Source organism: Hyalella azteca, unplaced genomic scaffold (assembly GCF_000764305.2).
Source record: "Hyalella azteca isolate HAZT.00-mixed unplaced genomic scaffold, Hazt_2.0.2 contig6695, whole genome shotgun sequence".
Lineage (NCBI taxonomy): Eukaryota > Metazoa > Arthropoda > Malacostraca > Amphipoda > Hyalellidae > Hyalella > Hyalella azteca.
Genome location: NW_025936849.1, coordinates 78,774 through 92,007, shown reverse-complemented (window position 1 = coordinate 92,007; position 13,234 = coordinate 78,774). Strand labels below are relative to the sequence as shown.

At 47.9% G+C, this 13,234-nt stretch overlaps 1 protein-coding gene across 1 annotated transcript in view; it reads left to right on the top strand.

Annotated features, from left to right (window-relative positions):
• The window catches only part of LOC108678859 (serine-rich adhesin for platelets), a 37,844-nt gene that overhangs the window by 9,799 nt on the left and 14,811 nt on the right, over positions 1 to 13,234 (top strand). Inside the window, exons 10-24 of the mRNA XM_018167354.2 lie at positions 624 to 872; positions 2,177 to 2,329; positions 2,630 to 2,775; positions 3,207 to 3,423; positions 3,764 to 3,914; positions 4,371 to 4,515; positions 4,855 to 5,043; positions 5,345 to 5,673; positions 6,283 to 6,480; positions 7,829 to 7,891; positions 8,345 to 8,625; positions 8,778 to 8,915; positions 9,462 to 9,645; positions 10,315 to 10,399; positions 11,522 to 11,719. Of these exons, the coding sequence (XP_018022843.2) occupies positions 624 to 872; positions 2,177 to 2,329; positions 2,630 to 2,775; positions 3,207 to 3,423; positions 3,764 to 3,914; positions 4,371 to 4,515; positions 4,855 to 5,043; positions 5,345 to 5,673; positions 6,283 to 6,480; positions 7,829 to 7,891; positions 8,345 to 8,625; positions 8,778 to 8,915; positions 9,462 to 9,645; positions 10,315 to 10,399; positions 11,522 to 11,719 (2,726 nt within the window). The remainder of the gene's footprint in view (positions 1 to 623; positions 873 to 2,176; positions 2,330 to 2,629; positions 2,776 to 3,206; positions 3,424 to 3,763; positions 3,915 to 4,370; positions 4,516 to 4,854; positions 5,044 to 5,344; positions 5,674 to 6,282; positions 6,481 to 7,828; positions 7,892 to 8,344; positions 8,626 to 8,777; positions 8,916 to 9,461; positions 9,646 to 10,314; positions 10,400 to 11,521; positions 11,720 to 13,234) is intronic.

The window sequence follows — 13,234 nt, the reverse complement described above, 5'->3', positions numbered from 1 at the left end:
CTCCTAAATCATTGTGGGTCTTGCAACTTTTCTGTCCAAATTGTTGCAGATTCGGGCAGCGAGTCCAGGCAAATAAACATCTGCTTCGTTGACGCGTTATTGTAATAAGACAGACATCATTTCTTCTGCTGTTTCTCGTTTTTCTCATGCATGCCTCATATTTTAAATGTTCCAAGTATTAGAAAAAACAGTTAGATTATTCATAGTTATTATAATTTGTTTTAGGTTTAAGTTTCCCGATAATTACCGAGCGTACGGCCGAGACCCAATAACAATAATTAGGCATTGGATTCTCTTTTGTTTTTAAGTAATTGATGATTATCTGGATTTAACAACCCGAAAACGTTTCCTTTGAGGAACGCGGATCTAGTATGTAAAGACAAATTCCAGTTCGATGGATCCTAACGAGACAAATTAGAATTCAGCATTCCCAGTTATTTATCTACCATTCCCAGTCACGTAACCAGCATTCCCAGTCATGTATCTACCATTCCCAGTCATGCATCTACCATTCCCTGTCATGTATCCAGCATTCCCAGTCATGTGTCCACGATTTCGTCATGTTATCACAATTCCTAGTCATGTATCTACCATTCCAAGTCATGTGCATGACCATCCTGCAGATGGATCGACTGCCTCCAGTGCTGCCTCCACTGCATCTAGCGATGCATCCACTTCTCCCACAGATGCTTCTACTGCTTCAAGTGGTGCTTCCACTGCCAATACTGATGCTTCAACTGCATCTAGCGGTGCATCTACTCCTACTGATGCTTCTACTGCTCCTACAGATGCTTCTACTGCTCCTACAGATGCTTCTACTGCTCCTACAGATGCTTCCACTGCATCTAGCGGTGCATCCACTGCTACTCCAAGTGCGTCCATTAACCATCTTGCGGCTTTAACGAAACTCGTTTGTGCATTCCCGTCAATCATTGGTATAGCCTCGCCGTGACTAGACTCAGCGCTCGTCCTCTCAAAACTCATTGAAGTGTTGATGGTCCGTACGTCTTGCGAGTGATAAGATTTGGTTAGGGTGACGTGAACGCGAGTTGGTCAACTTCATATGCAATCTCAAGGCCGTTTTAACCAATAATTTCATTGTAGTTTGGTTTTCGCCGACTGGAATAAACTGTGTAAAAGGATTGTACGGAAGAATATAGTGATTACGTATCAGACGAAGACGAAATATGTACGAGTATAGTCTATTTTACGCGCTGAAGAAAGTTGATGAATATGTTAAGTTTGTCTAGGTTTGTTGGGCGATGAAATTTTAGCGTTGTAGCCATGTGTTTGAGTAAGAGAAGTGCTGGTTGTCAATGAATATATCGTGCGTGGCTTTTTGTCTATATAAATTATTTGAATTTAGTTCTGTTGGTTGAATCGGGAAAGGTGCAAAACTGAGCCCTCAGTTTCATAACCTACACCTCTGATCCGGCTTCATCGCCTCTTAATCAATCCAGGAACGATCCAACATACCTACGATTGACAAAATCCTTCACGACCACGCCTATAACATCTGACGCAAAATAGAACCTGACCTTAAGAGGTCAAAATAGAACCTGACGCACCTGACCTTTTCAACCAACTCGTCATTCCATTATCCACGTACAACACCAACGGTTCAAGAGCTTCAAGTATAAACACTTGGTCCAAACCTTTCCCATCTACCTAATTAATCATTCTAATTTGCCCTCACTAACTACAAATAATATGTTCATGGACGGCCGTTATAGAATAAGCGCCAATGCAGGGACTGATTGTGACGACGGACTGACGAAACTTTCCGCGAGTGACTTCCTCCTCCGCAACCCCAAACGCCTATATCAGTAAAATCATTGGCTATGCCCCTACCCTCGCGTCCTACAGCCATTCCATCACTCTCTCCTGTTTCCTGCGATCCTGCATGCACCGCCTTTATTTTTACTCATTCTTTCCTGGTGGCACCGAAACAACAATCTGGTTGAGATGATAGAGGAATAGAGTGGTCTTGCTGGCTCCGGAGTTTGGAATTTACTTTAACCTTTTTGTTATACGTAACAAAGACCAATTCACGAAGCTGCCCAAACTCAGCCGAAGTAGTTAGACAAATTCGCTCCTTGCCTATTGGTTAAACTCTCATCGCATGTTTATTCCACATCTTTTGATTCGCCCAACAACTTGGGTTTTTCTTCCCCAGATCCGACAACGCCCCCGCCAGACACGCCGTACAGGTTCGAGCTGAGCGACTACAACTTCCAGGTGTACAATACCAGCAGCGTCGCCGGCGTCCTGCAGGTGGTGCGCACAGACGGCAACCCGCAGAGTCCCGACTCTGTCCTCTACGCCTGGGGTGAGAGTACCTGCTGCTACTGCATCCCTTGCAGGTGCCTTCTGCTGCAGACTCTATAGTGCCTGCTGATGCAGACTATAGTGCCTGCTGCTACAGACTCTGCAGTGCCTGCTGTTGCAGACTCTGCAGTGCCTGCTGCTACAGACTCTGCAGTGCCTGCTGCTGTGCAATGCTTCGCAGGCACCTAAAGCTTAATTACTCAGTCAACAAATGTCATGTTATTATAACAGGAAATGAACTCTCAGGGTCGAGGTCACATCAGAATGTGACGTCACTCATGCTCTTCTCCCTCCCCAACAGACGAAAGCGCCAGTAACGGCACGTCATTCTTCCCCCTGAACCCCCAGACGGGGGTGGTGGGGGTCGACAACCCCCCCGAGGGCTACTACCACCTCGTCGCCACCGCCATCGTCGACGAGGACTACCAGCGACCCGTCACGACGAGGGTAGGAGGGGGCTGGTGACGAGGGTAGGAGGGTACTGGTGACGAGGGTAGGAGGGTGCTGGTGACGAGGGTAGGAGAGGTGCTGGTGACGAGGGTATGAGGGTGCTGGTGACGAGGGTAAGATAGGGGCTGGTGACGAGGGTAGGAGGGGGCTGGTGACGAGGGTAGGAGGGTGCTGGTGACGAGGGTAGGAGGGTACTGGTGATGAGGGTAGGAGAGGTGCTGGTGACGAGGGTAGGAGGGTGCTGGTGACGAGGGTAGGAGGGTGCTGGTGACGAGGGTAGGAGGGGTGCTGGTGACGAGGGTAGGAGGGGTGCTGGTGACGAGGGTAGGAGAGGTGCTGGTGACGAGGGTAGGAGGGGCGCTGAGGCACGTGTACGTGTGGTGCTGAGGCACGTGTACGTGTGGTGATGTGGCACGTGTACTTGTCAGGTGCACATAGACGTGGTGAGGGCGCCGTCATGTGATGACGTGTTCATGGCGGTTGGGGTGATGATGGTGGAGGTGAAGGAGGATGCACCACGAGGCACCGTCATCACCACAGTCACCGCACAGACCGCAGGAGAAATTAACACCACAGTCACCACACAGACTCCAGAAGCACAGCACAGCTTCTGCATCACGGATGTTACGCCATCACAGTATAAAGGTGGGTCATCACAGTGTAGAGGTGGGTCATCACAGTGTAGTGGTGGGTCATCACAGTATAATGATGGGTCATCACAGTATATTGGTTTCACGCTGTACACTGTACACTGCACAGTCACGAGTTTATCTCCTTCACTCGCCATTAACTTGAAACGATGAGTCCGTTTTCTGTCCAGAAGCACATTCATCATAGCTTTAGCTGCCGTTCACGTTCACCAACATATATTGCGTTTTTCATTGCCATTTACGTTCACACACACCATAAATACATCATTTCTTGCCATTCACCACATCATAATGTTCTCCTCTCTGCATGTTAACGCACCCTCCCCCCGGAGCAGACTGGTTCTCCATGGACTCGGCGTCTGGGGACCTGACGCTCAACTCCACCGTGGACGCGGACGACATGGAGCAGCGTCAGGTGGAAGTGCGGGTGAAGGCCCTGCAGGAAGGGGAGGATTGCCCCACCAAACAAGGGGGGGACTTGACCAGGTGGGGGTTCAAGGCTTGGCATTACTGGGGATTTGTCCAGGTGGGAGTTCGGGGCTTGGGATTACTGGGGATTTGTCCAGGTGGGAGTTCGGGGCTTGGGATTACTGGGGATTTGTCCAGGTGGGAGTTCGGGGCTTGGGATTACTGGGGATTTGTCCAGGTGGGAGTTCAAGGCTTGGGATTACTGCGGATTTGTCCAGGTGGGAGTTTGGGGCTTGGGATTACTGGGGATTTGTCCAGGTGGGAGTTTGGGGCTGGGGATGATGTGGGGCTTGTCCAGGAGGGGGATAAGGGCTTAAGGGACTGGGGACTCGTCCAAGTGGGGGATCAGGGCGAGGAGTGAATGAAGATTGTTGAGTTGTGATGAGAAGGGTGTTGAAGAGTGAAGGACTTGTGATGAGTGAGTGATGTATGTGTCTCTCATGTTGTCAACATGACTGACGTGCCTCATGACAGGAGTGAGGCGCTGATTCTTGTCAACATCCTTGACGTGAACGACGAGGCCCCCGCTATCGTGGGGCCCGCAGAAGGCATCATGACCCTCGGCTACCCCACCAATGGGGCCCTGCAGCAGCTGGTGGGGCCTGTCACCACCATCGTGGTGAGTGTCGTGTGGTGCTCACAAGCTCTCTGTTCTCTCTGTTATCAGTGTTCTCTCAGTCCTCTATTCCCATTGTTCTCACTGTTTTTACCGCTATCAGTTCTCTCAGTTCCTCTGTTTCCATTGTTCTCACTGTTTTTTACGTTATCATTGTTCCCTCTGTCTCCTCTGTTCCCATTGTTCTCACTGTTTTTACCGTTATCAGTTCTCTCAGTTCCTCTGTTCCCATTGTTCTCACTGTTTTTACCGTTACCGTTATTATTGTTCCCTCCGTCTCCTCTGTTGCCACTGTACCCACTGGAACAGCGGTAACGGTGGGGAACTCTGTGTCCTCTGCAGGTCCAGGATAAGGACACGTCGCAGGAAAGTCTGAAGTACACGCTGTCAGGCGCTGACGCCGCACACTTCCTGTTGGAGCCGAAGTCAGGCGACCTCTACATCGCTGACGTCGCCGCCTGCGCTGCCTCCTGTCAGCTCAGCGTCAGCATCAGCGACGGCGCCAACGACGAGGCCCGCCGCGACATAACGGTCAGTTGTCAGCACTGCTGTTGTCAGCACTGCTGTTGTCAGCAGTGCTGTTGCCAGCACTGTTGTTGTCAGCTCTGCTGTTGTTAGCATTGCTATTGGAGATGCAATTTAATTGTAAAAATTCATATACATATCAACTTATACAGTGCAAATCATGGTATCCATGCTTTATGACTACTCTTGTTTTACATTCTTGTGTTAATTTTACTAGTATTTCCGCTTACTCTAATTTGGCTGCAAATCTCCCTTTACCGTAACTTTTTCTCAATGAATATTGCAACAATAACGTTTTTTTGCGCAGGTGCGGCCTCTGGAGACGTCCAACGTGTACGATGTCATCGTGCCGTCGCTGGATCCTGGAGAGGTGGAGGCGGCGCTGCAGGATCTATCGACGTCCTCTGGTATGCAGCTGCAGCTCCTATACTCCTCCGCCAAGCTTAGCGCTGCCCTGCTGGACGCTCCTAATGGAGCTGCAGGCCGTTCAAGGAGAGGGATGGAAGGTGGAGATGGTGGAGAGGTTCAGCAGACCGTCCTCCTGCAGGAGGCTGTAGCGGAGACCTGGGTGACGGTGCTGCACATTTACTCCTTCGACGACGCTGGCAATTACATCACGCTGGAGGACCTCAACAGGTTAGCCCCACGACAGGTCTGATTTCAACAGGTCAGCGTCACAACAGGTCTGAGCTAAACAGGTAATCCACTCTACTGGCAGGCTTTTCTACAAGTCGGCACCCATAATGATAGGCCCTTCGATAGGCCGACTCGTCCCCAGTGACCTGCGCGGTGTAATCTGCGACCCGCGTGTTGTATCCAGTGACCCGCGTGTTGTATCCAGTGACCCGCGTGTTGTATCCAGTGACCCGCGTGTTGTACCCAGTGACCCGCGTGTTGTATCCAGTGACCCGCGTGTTATACCCTGTGACCCGCGTGTTGCATCCTGTGACCCGCGTGTTGTACCCTGTGACCCGCGTGTTGTACCCTGTGACTTGCGCGGTGTACCAAGTGACCCGCGTGTTGTACCCTGTGACTCGCTTGTTGTACCCTGTGACCTGCGCGATGTACCAATTGATCCATAGGGCGGACCCAGTGACCCGCGCGACGTACTATATGACCCATACTATGTACCCAGTAACCCGTGCGGAATGCCTGCATGTTTGCTGCACGTTATTCAGATCGGTTTCTCCCTCGTTGCCGTTCACTCCTTCGTCATACCATTGAACTTCTTGTCCATTCCAACAGCGCCCTACCAGCAGACACGAAGGCATCGACTTTCACGGAGGAGGACACCTTCAATCCACCAAAGGAGCAGGTGGAGACGTCAGTAGTGGGCTACCAGGTTGCGGTGGGCATCCTGGGCGGGCTTCTAGCTCTCATCTTGGTGGGGGCGATCGTGGGCTTTGTCTTATACCGTCGACGGCTGGACTCCAAACCCAACGGGTGAGACCCTGAGATCGGAGGTCGGTGGGAGGAGGACACTCCGGGTGGGCGGAGGGTCCGAAATCTGAAGTGTGGGAAAAGGTCGGATTAAGCTAGGGATTCGTAAACCCAACAGCAAGTTGCCATACGTGATAATCTTCGGCGAACATAAAATATTTCACGAACATGAATTTCGAGCATGACTTTTGGAGTACGAACATAAAATTAAAAGTTACGAGCATCATTAAACTCAGGTCCACTTCACTAATAAGTTTAACGTTGATGATCAAACACGTCTATACTTTAAGGAATGTCAGCAGCAGTTTTGGGGCGCCTTCATTCACTTTACTAAAACAATTTTATAGTAAATAAAATTTTCCACCGCTTAAGTTGGACTCTAAGAGACCGCTTTACCGCGTATTTATTCACTAAATTCTCCCGTTGTAACTCCACTGGTAATTATCAGGATGGAATTTGGATGCTATTGCAGCTATTTAGTTTCAAATAACGAATGTTGAGCAGAATTTTATCAACTCTGCATAACAACTTCTATCATGTAAGCAAATGTTTAACTGCAATTTTCGTGGAGTATAGACTTTGTATAGTAGTATATTTCTCGATGAGCATTCTTTCTCCTATTAATTCTCCACTGATCGGTAAACAATGCATTCTTGAATCAAAATATTTAAAATAGAGACGACGGCATAACCTGAATAAATAGTGAAATTCAGTAGATTAACGCGGGATTTTATGTTCGATCACCGTGCAGTGGAAGAGTCAAGGCATTCCCATTAGCTTATGAAGGAATTACAAACTCCTATATTAATCGCCTAGTGGTGAGAAGTGGTTTGTCAGCTTGAGGGCTATTCACCGGCCACCTGAAAGTCGCCCGTTGCCGCAAAAAACAATACTTATGAGGCCTGGGACGTATTAGCCACAAATATGTCGTTGAAGTGATTACAGGACAAAGGCTTGGTGAAGGCCGAACTAACACGTGAGTTCAGGTTTTACACCATCTGCCAGACTCTGGGATATCAAACTTTGCAGCGCTATGGTGTCTAAACTAAACTTAATTGTCCATCATTGCCGCGCGCTGATAAACTGCTTTGTCTCTGCAACTGCCCTGCCACTATCCTGCTCTGCCCTACCTCTGCCCTGTCACTGTCCTGCCCTGTCACTGTCCTGCCCTGCCACGGCCCTGCCACTACCCTGCGCTGCCCTACCTCTGCCCTGTCACTGCCCTGCCACGGCCCTGCCACTACCCTGCGCTGCCCTCTGTCTGCCCTGTCACTGCCCTGCCACGGCCCTGCCACTACCCTGTGCTGCCCTACCTCTGCCCTGTCACTGCCCTGCCGTCGCCGCCCTGTAGTGCCCCCAGCCTCAGCACGCTGGGTGCCACGTACCCCAATCACGCCTTCAGCGCCGACCTCACGTGGGTGCTCTGTGCGCAGTCCCATACGTGCCTTGCGTGCGTTATACTTGTGTCAAGCATGTATCATGCTTCGAGTACTCTCGAATGCATTCCTAAAATGATATCCTCGACAGTTACCCCAAAAGTTACCCTCGTCTGTTACTCCAAAAGTTACCCTCGAATGTTACCCCAAAAGTTACCCTCAACAGTCACCCCAACAGTTACCCTCGACTGTTATCCCAAAAGTTACCCTCGAATGTTACCCCAAAGTTACCCTCGGATGTTACTCCGAAAGTTACCCTCGATTGTTACCCCAAAAGTTACCCTCGACTATTACCCCCAAAATTACCTTAGAATATTTCCCTCCAATGCTACCTTTATGTCACCCATACTTCAGTGATTTTTCCCTGACAGTTTAACAAAAAATATAAATGCTCGAAATTTGTCTAACGGCCTTGGACGTTGTCGCCGCAGAGGCGGAGACGACGCCTCAAGCACGTCCAGCGGCGACCACGTGGGCACGTCTCCTGGCAACGGCCACGTGGGCACGTCTCCTGGCAACGGCCACGTGGGCACGTCTCCTGGCAACGGCCATGTGGGCACGTCTCCTGGCAACGGCAACGTCGTTCAGACGTCGCCGGACCAGGATTATGAAGAAGTTTTTGACGTCCGTCAAGACGTGCCTGACGTGCGCCCGACGTCGTTATACGTGGCGCCCGCGACGGCCCCTGCCGGCCTGCGCAGGATGGACCCTGGTGAGCCGCAAACGTTGAGTCGCATCGCAGGATTTAAACCGCAAATAGTGAGCCGGAGTTGGCGAGTCGTTGCGTGAACATTGAAGCTTGTACTTAGATACTAAATAATATTTACGATGTCGTAAGTGTTGATATACTTGTATATCGTGCAGGTCCGTCTCCAGATGGGACGCCCAGCTCCCCTTACCTCACGGGGACGGAGGGAGACTTCGAGGCCTCACGCCCCGCGGTAGACGAGACCGTCCCCGCCTATACGGCCTACCGGGGCAGTAGGGGCGACGTCAGCGAGGGTGAGATACACCTTGGTTGTTCAATAATATAGTTGAATATTTATAGCTCTTTGATTGCTACTTGATATGTTACAAGCTAACAAACGAGGGGTTTTAGGGTAACAAGGTTACAAACAAGAGGCATAGGGTTAGAAAGTAACAGACTAGAGGCATTACTCAAAAAGTTACAGACAAGAGGTTTAGGGTTACAAAGTTACCGACAAGAGGTTTAGGGTAACAAGTTACAGACAAGAGGTATAGGGTAACAAAGTAACAGACAAGAAGTTTAGGGTAAGAAAGTTGCAGACAAGAGGTTTAGGGTAACAAAGTTACCGGCAAGAGGTTTAGGGTAACAAAGCTACAGACAAGTGGTTTGGGGTAAGAAAGTTACAGACAAGAGGTTGGGTAACAAAGTACACGTAACAGACGAGAGGTAGGTGGTACACAACTGCTGAACTGAACCTCCACGTAACCTTGACCCAGAATTGTAATGGAACAGACCTGACAAGCAAGTACATCATTGGGTAACATTTTTTGGTGCTTCAAATTTTGTTTTCAACCGTGCAGGTGCTCCAGCGTACGCTTCTGTTTACAAAAAGAACCCGCACTCCTCTGATGGCAGTGACCCTACAGCCAAGTCAGATGGCAGGTCGAATGGCAAGTCAAGTAGCAAGTCAAATGGCAGCACTAAAGTGACATGGGACAGCGAGACGAAAACGAGAACCGCAAGCAGCAGCAGCAGCGGCGGCGGGTTGGTATCTCTGATCCTTAAATGCTGAGCACTCATACAGGCTCTTGCCATACAACCTTATTAAGCTCTACATAGCTATATGGCGTTATTTGGCTACATATAACTATACGCAAAGCTTTATTAATTCTATTTAATCGCACTAAATAGGCTTCTTAAATACATTGAATACATGCTATAATTGAGAAGCTGGGTGGTGAGAGTTAAATACCTCGCGTATGTTTAAACGTGGTAAGTCTGAAAATTTGGCCGTAATTTTGAGGATTGGCCGTAGTATTCCTCATACGAGTTACGACTTCGAAACAAATTATGGTGGCTGGAGAGAGTCACCCCGAACAAAAGTTGGATGCTCGACTCAGCAACAGGCGCCGCCCAGGACTCGAGGAGCAAGTAAATCAGCCGCTAATTTCCGCCTCGGCCGGGCTTGAAGTGCTGCCTCTATAGGCAGCTTCCGAGCTCGGCTTGACTCTGCCGTCCCCTGTCATACGCTCAGGACAGTATAAAGTCGGAAAGGCGATTTAGACTAGAACTTTATTTTTTTGAGGGGTCAGGCAAACCCAAAATACCTCTAAGCTCAGTCTAGAGACTACTCTCTCAGTGTAGCAGCCTAGACGTTACACGATTTTTACACACGACATGACTTGCGACGTCATAACTCCGAGCCTGGTGCAGGTCGTCGCCGTACGCTGTGCCGGTCCGCGTCAAGAAGCAGCCGCCCGACCTGGCCTCCGTCGAGCCGTCCAAGCCCATCATGAAGGTGAGATGCTGATATAATTTCCTGTGAACTCACACACTTACATAAAATACTTTCCTGCCATCTTAATACGATACTTGCTGCGATACTTGCTGCGATACTAGCTGCGATACTTGCTGCGATACTTGTTGCGATACCTGCTACGATACTAGCTGCGATACTTGCTGCGATACTTGCTGCGATACCTGCTACGATACTTGCTGCGATACTTGCTGCGATACTTGTTGCGATACTTGTTGCGATACTTGCTTCAATACTTGCTGCGATACTTGTTGCGATACTTGCTCCAATACTTGCTGCGATACTTGTTGCGATACTTGTTGCGATACTTGTTGCGATACTTGTTGCGATACTTGTTGCGATACTTGTTGCGATACTTGTTGCGATACTTGCTCCAATACTTGCTGCGATACTTGCTGCGATACTTGCTGCGATACTTGCTGTGATACTTGCCGCGATACTTGCTGCGATACTTGCTGCGATACTTGCTGTGATACTTGCTGCGATACTTGCTGCGATACTTGCTGCGATACTTGCTGCGATACTTGCTGCGATACTTGCTGCGATACTTGCTGCGACACTTGCTGCGATACTTGCTGCGATACTTGCTGCGACACTTGATGCGATACTTGCTGCGATACTTGCTGCGATTCATTCTATTTTGACAGAAACGTGACACTCAGACTCTTTGCTACTCGATGCTTTAATTCCTGATACCTAATACCTGAATTAAAAAAAAAAATAACTGAAATTTTTGTATCTGATACGTACTCCAGTTCCTGATACTTGCTACTCTTACAAATTTGATGCTAAATTATTTAATATTCGAGGCACTGCAGGCTGATAATTTAATAATTGGTGCTTTAACACCTGATGCTCGACTTGCTGCCATGCCATCATACATTTATACAAGGTCTTATCATACCTGAAACCAGATTCTTCGACACTTGGTATAATTGATCTATTAATGCTGGGTTCATTAATACTGATATCTTTAGTTGATAGTTGATGATTTATATAATTTAATTGATTAATATCTTGATATCTTCACATTTAAAAACGCAGAATCCTAATTACTGACACTTGCATGACTGAGCGACCTGACGAACCACTCGTTGTCTGTAGAAGGTAACGACCACGACCACCGCTGAGGTGCATCCCCAGCCGGAGGAGGCCGCCCCTGAGGGAAGCTCTTCTAGCACGAAGGCCGCCAAGGGAGGGAGCTTCTCTAACCTGCAGGCGTCGCCGACGATGAAGAAGACCAAGAAGAAGACCAAGGCAGCGACGAGCGTCTCTTCGGAGGACGAGCCTAGCAAGACAAGCGTAAGACAATAGTGCTAGATAATGATACATAATAATAATATTGCGAGATAATTATTCCAGTTACTCAAATTGCTCTGAGGCCTTTTTATGAACGGATATTACTCGTTAGACCAGATACGGTGGTCGTACGTTCGGGTGAGTGATGGAGGATGCAAATAATTCGACCAGCAATCGGCTGAACATGATCACATAACGGACCACGATTGCTTGATGAAGCTGCGACTTAAAGCTTTAATAAACGTGTGACCGGTGAATTAACTTCCAAATACACGATGCAGCTGGGATTTTAATTGTGGCTCTCCGGTTGCTTTGAGAAACAGTGAAGGCTTGCAGGTGGCCGCGTAACAATTGACAACTTTTGGTCCAGTAATTATAACTTCGAGAAATGCAATTAACATGCAAAGCACAGTGCATTTTGCTTCAGTGTACGACAGTCATTGTAATATAGTCGATTTTAATAAATCTTCATTTAATCCATGCAAGCCACAGTGCATTGTGCTTCTCTGCACGACGCTCACTGTACGGCTTTCTTTGTTAGTTTTATGCCAATACTCTCTACTAGTTCCATGCTAATACTCTTTACTAGTTCCATGCCAATACTCTTTACTAGTTCCATGCCAATACTCTTTACTAGTTCTATGCCAGTACTCTTTACTAGTTCTATGCCAATACTCTTTACTAGTTCCATGCCAATACTCTTTACTAGTTCTATGCCAATACTCTTTACTAGTTCTATGCCAATACTCTTTACTAGTTCTATGCCAATACTCTTTACTAGTTCTATGCCTGTCTCTTATACACATCTAGATGTGTATAAGAGACAGTTCTAGAACACGGCATCACACACTCTAGAACACGGCATCACAAGTTCTAGAACACGGCATCACACATTCTAGAACACGGCATCACACGTTCTAGAACACGGCATCACACACTCTAGAACACGGCATCACACGTTCTAGAACACGGCATCATCTCCTTTTGCGTTCAAGATCACTTATACTTCAATAGTTCGTCGCTTCTAATGGAACACTAGATCATAATACCCTATCACCACTCTCTAAATACCAGATTCCCACTCTTCAAATACTAGATCACCTATCTTTAAATACTAGACCCCAGTCTTTAGATACCAGATGTCCACTCTTTAAATCCCAGGCAACCACTTTTTAAATACCACGTAACCACTCTAAATAGTAGATCTCCCTACCTTTTAAATACTAGATGACCACTCTGTAAATAGCAGATCATCACCTTTTAAATGCCAGATCACAATTCTTTAAATACTAGGTCCCCAATATTTAAATACTAGATCACCTCTCTTCAAACATGATCATTACTCCTTAAATACCGGATAAAACCTTTTACATAATTATTTACTTCTTCATATAAGCACCCTATCAACATTATTTAAGTACTCTATCAATCCTCTTTGAATACCTTTTCACCGCTCTTTTAAAACCACATCATCAATCTTTAGTCAACCCATCAAACCCATCAAAACTTTTGATCACT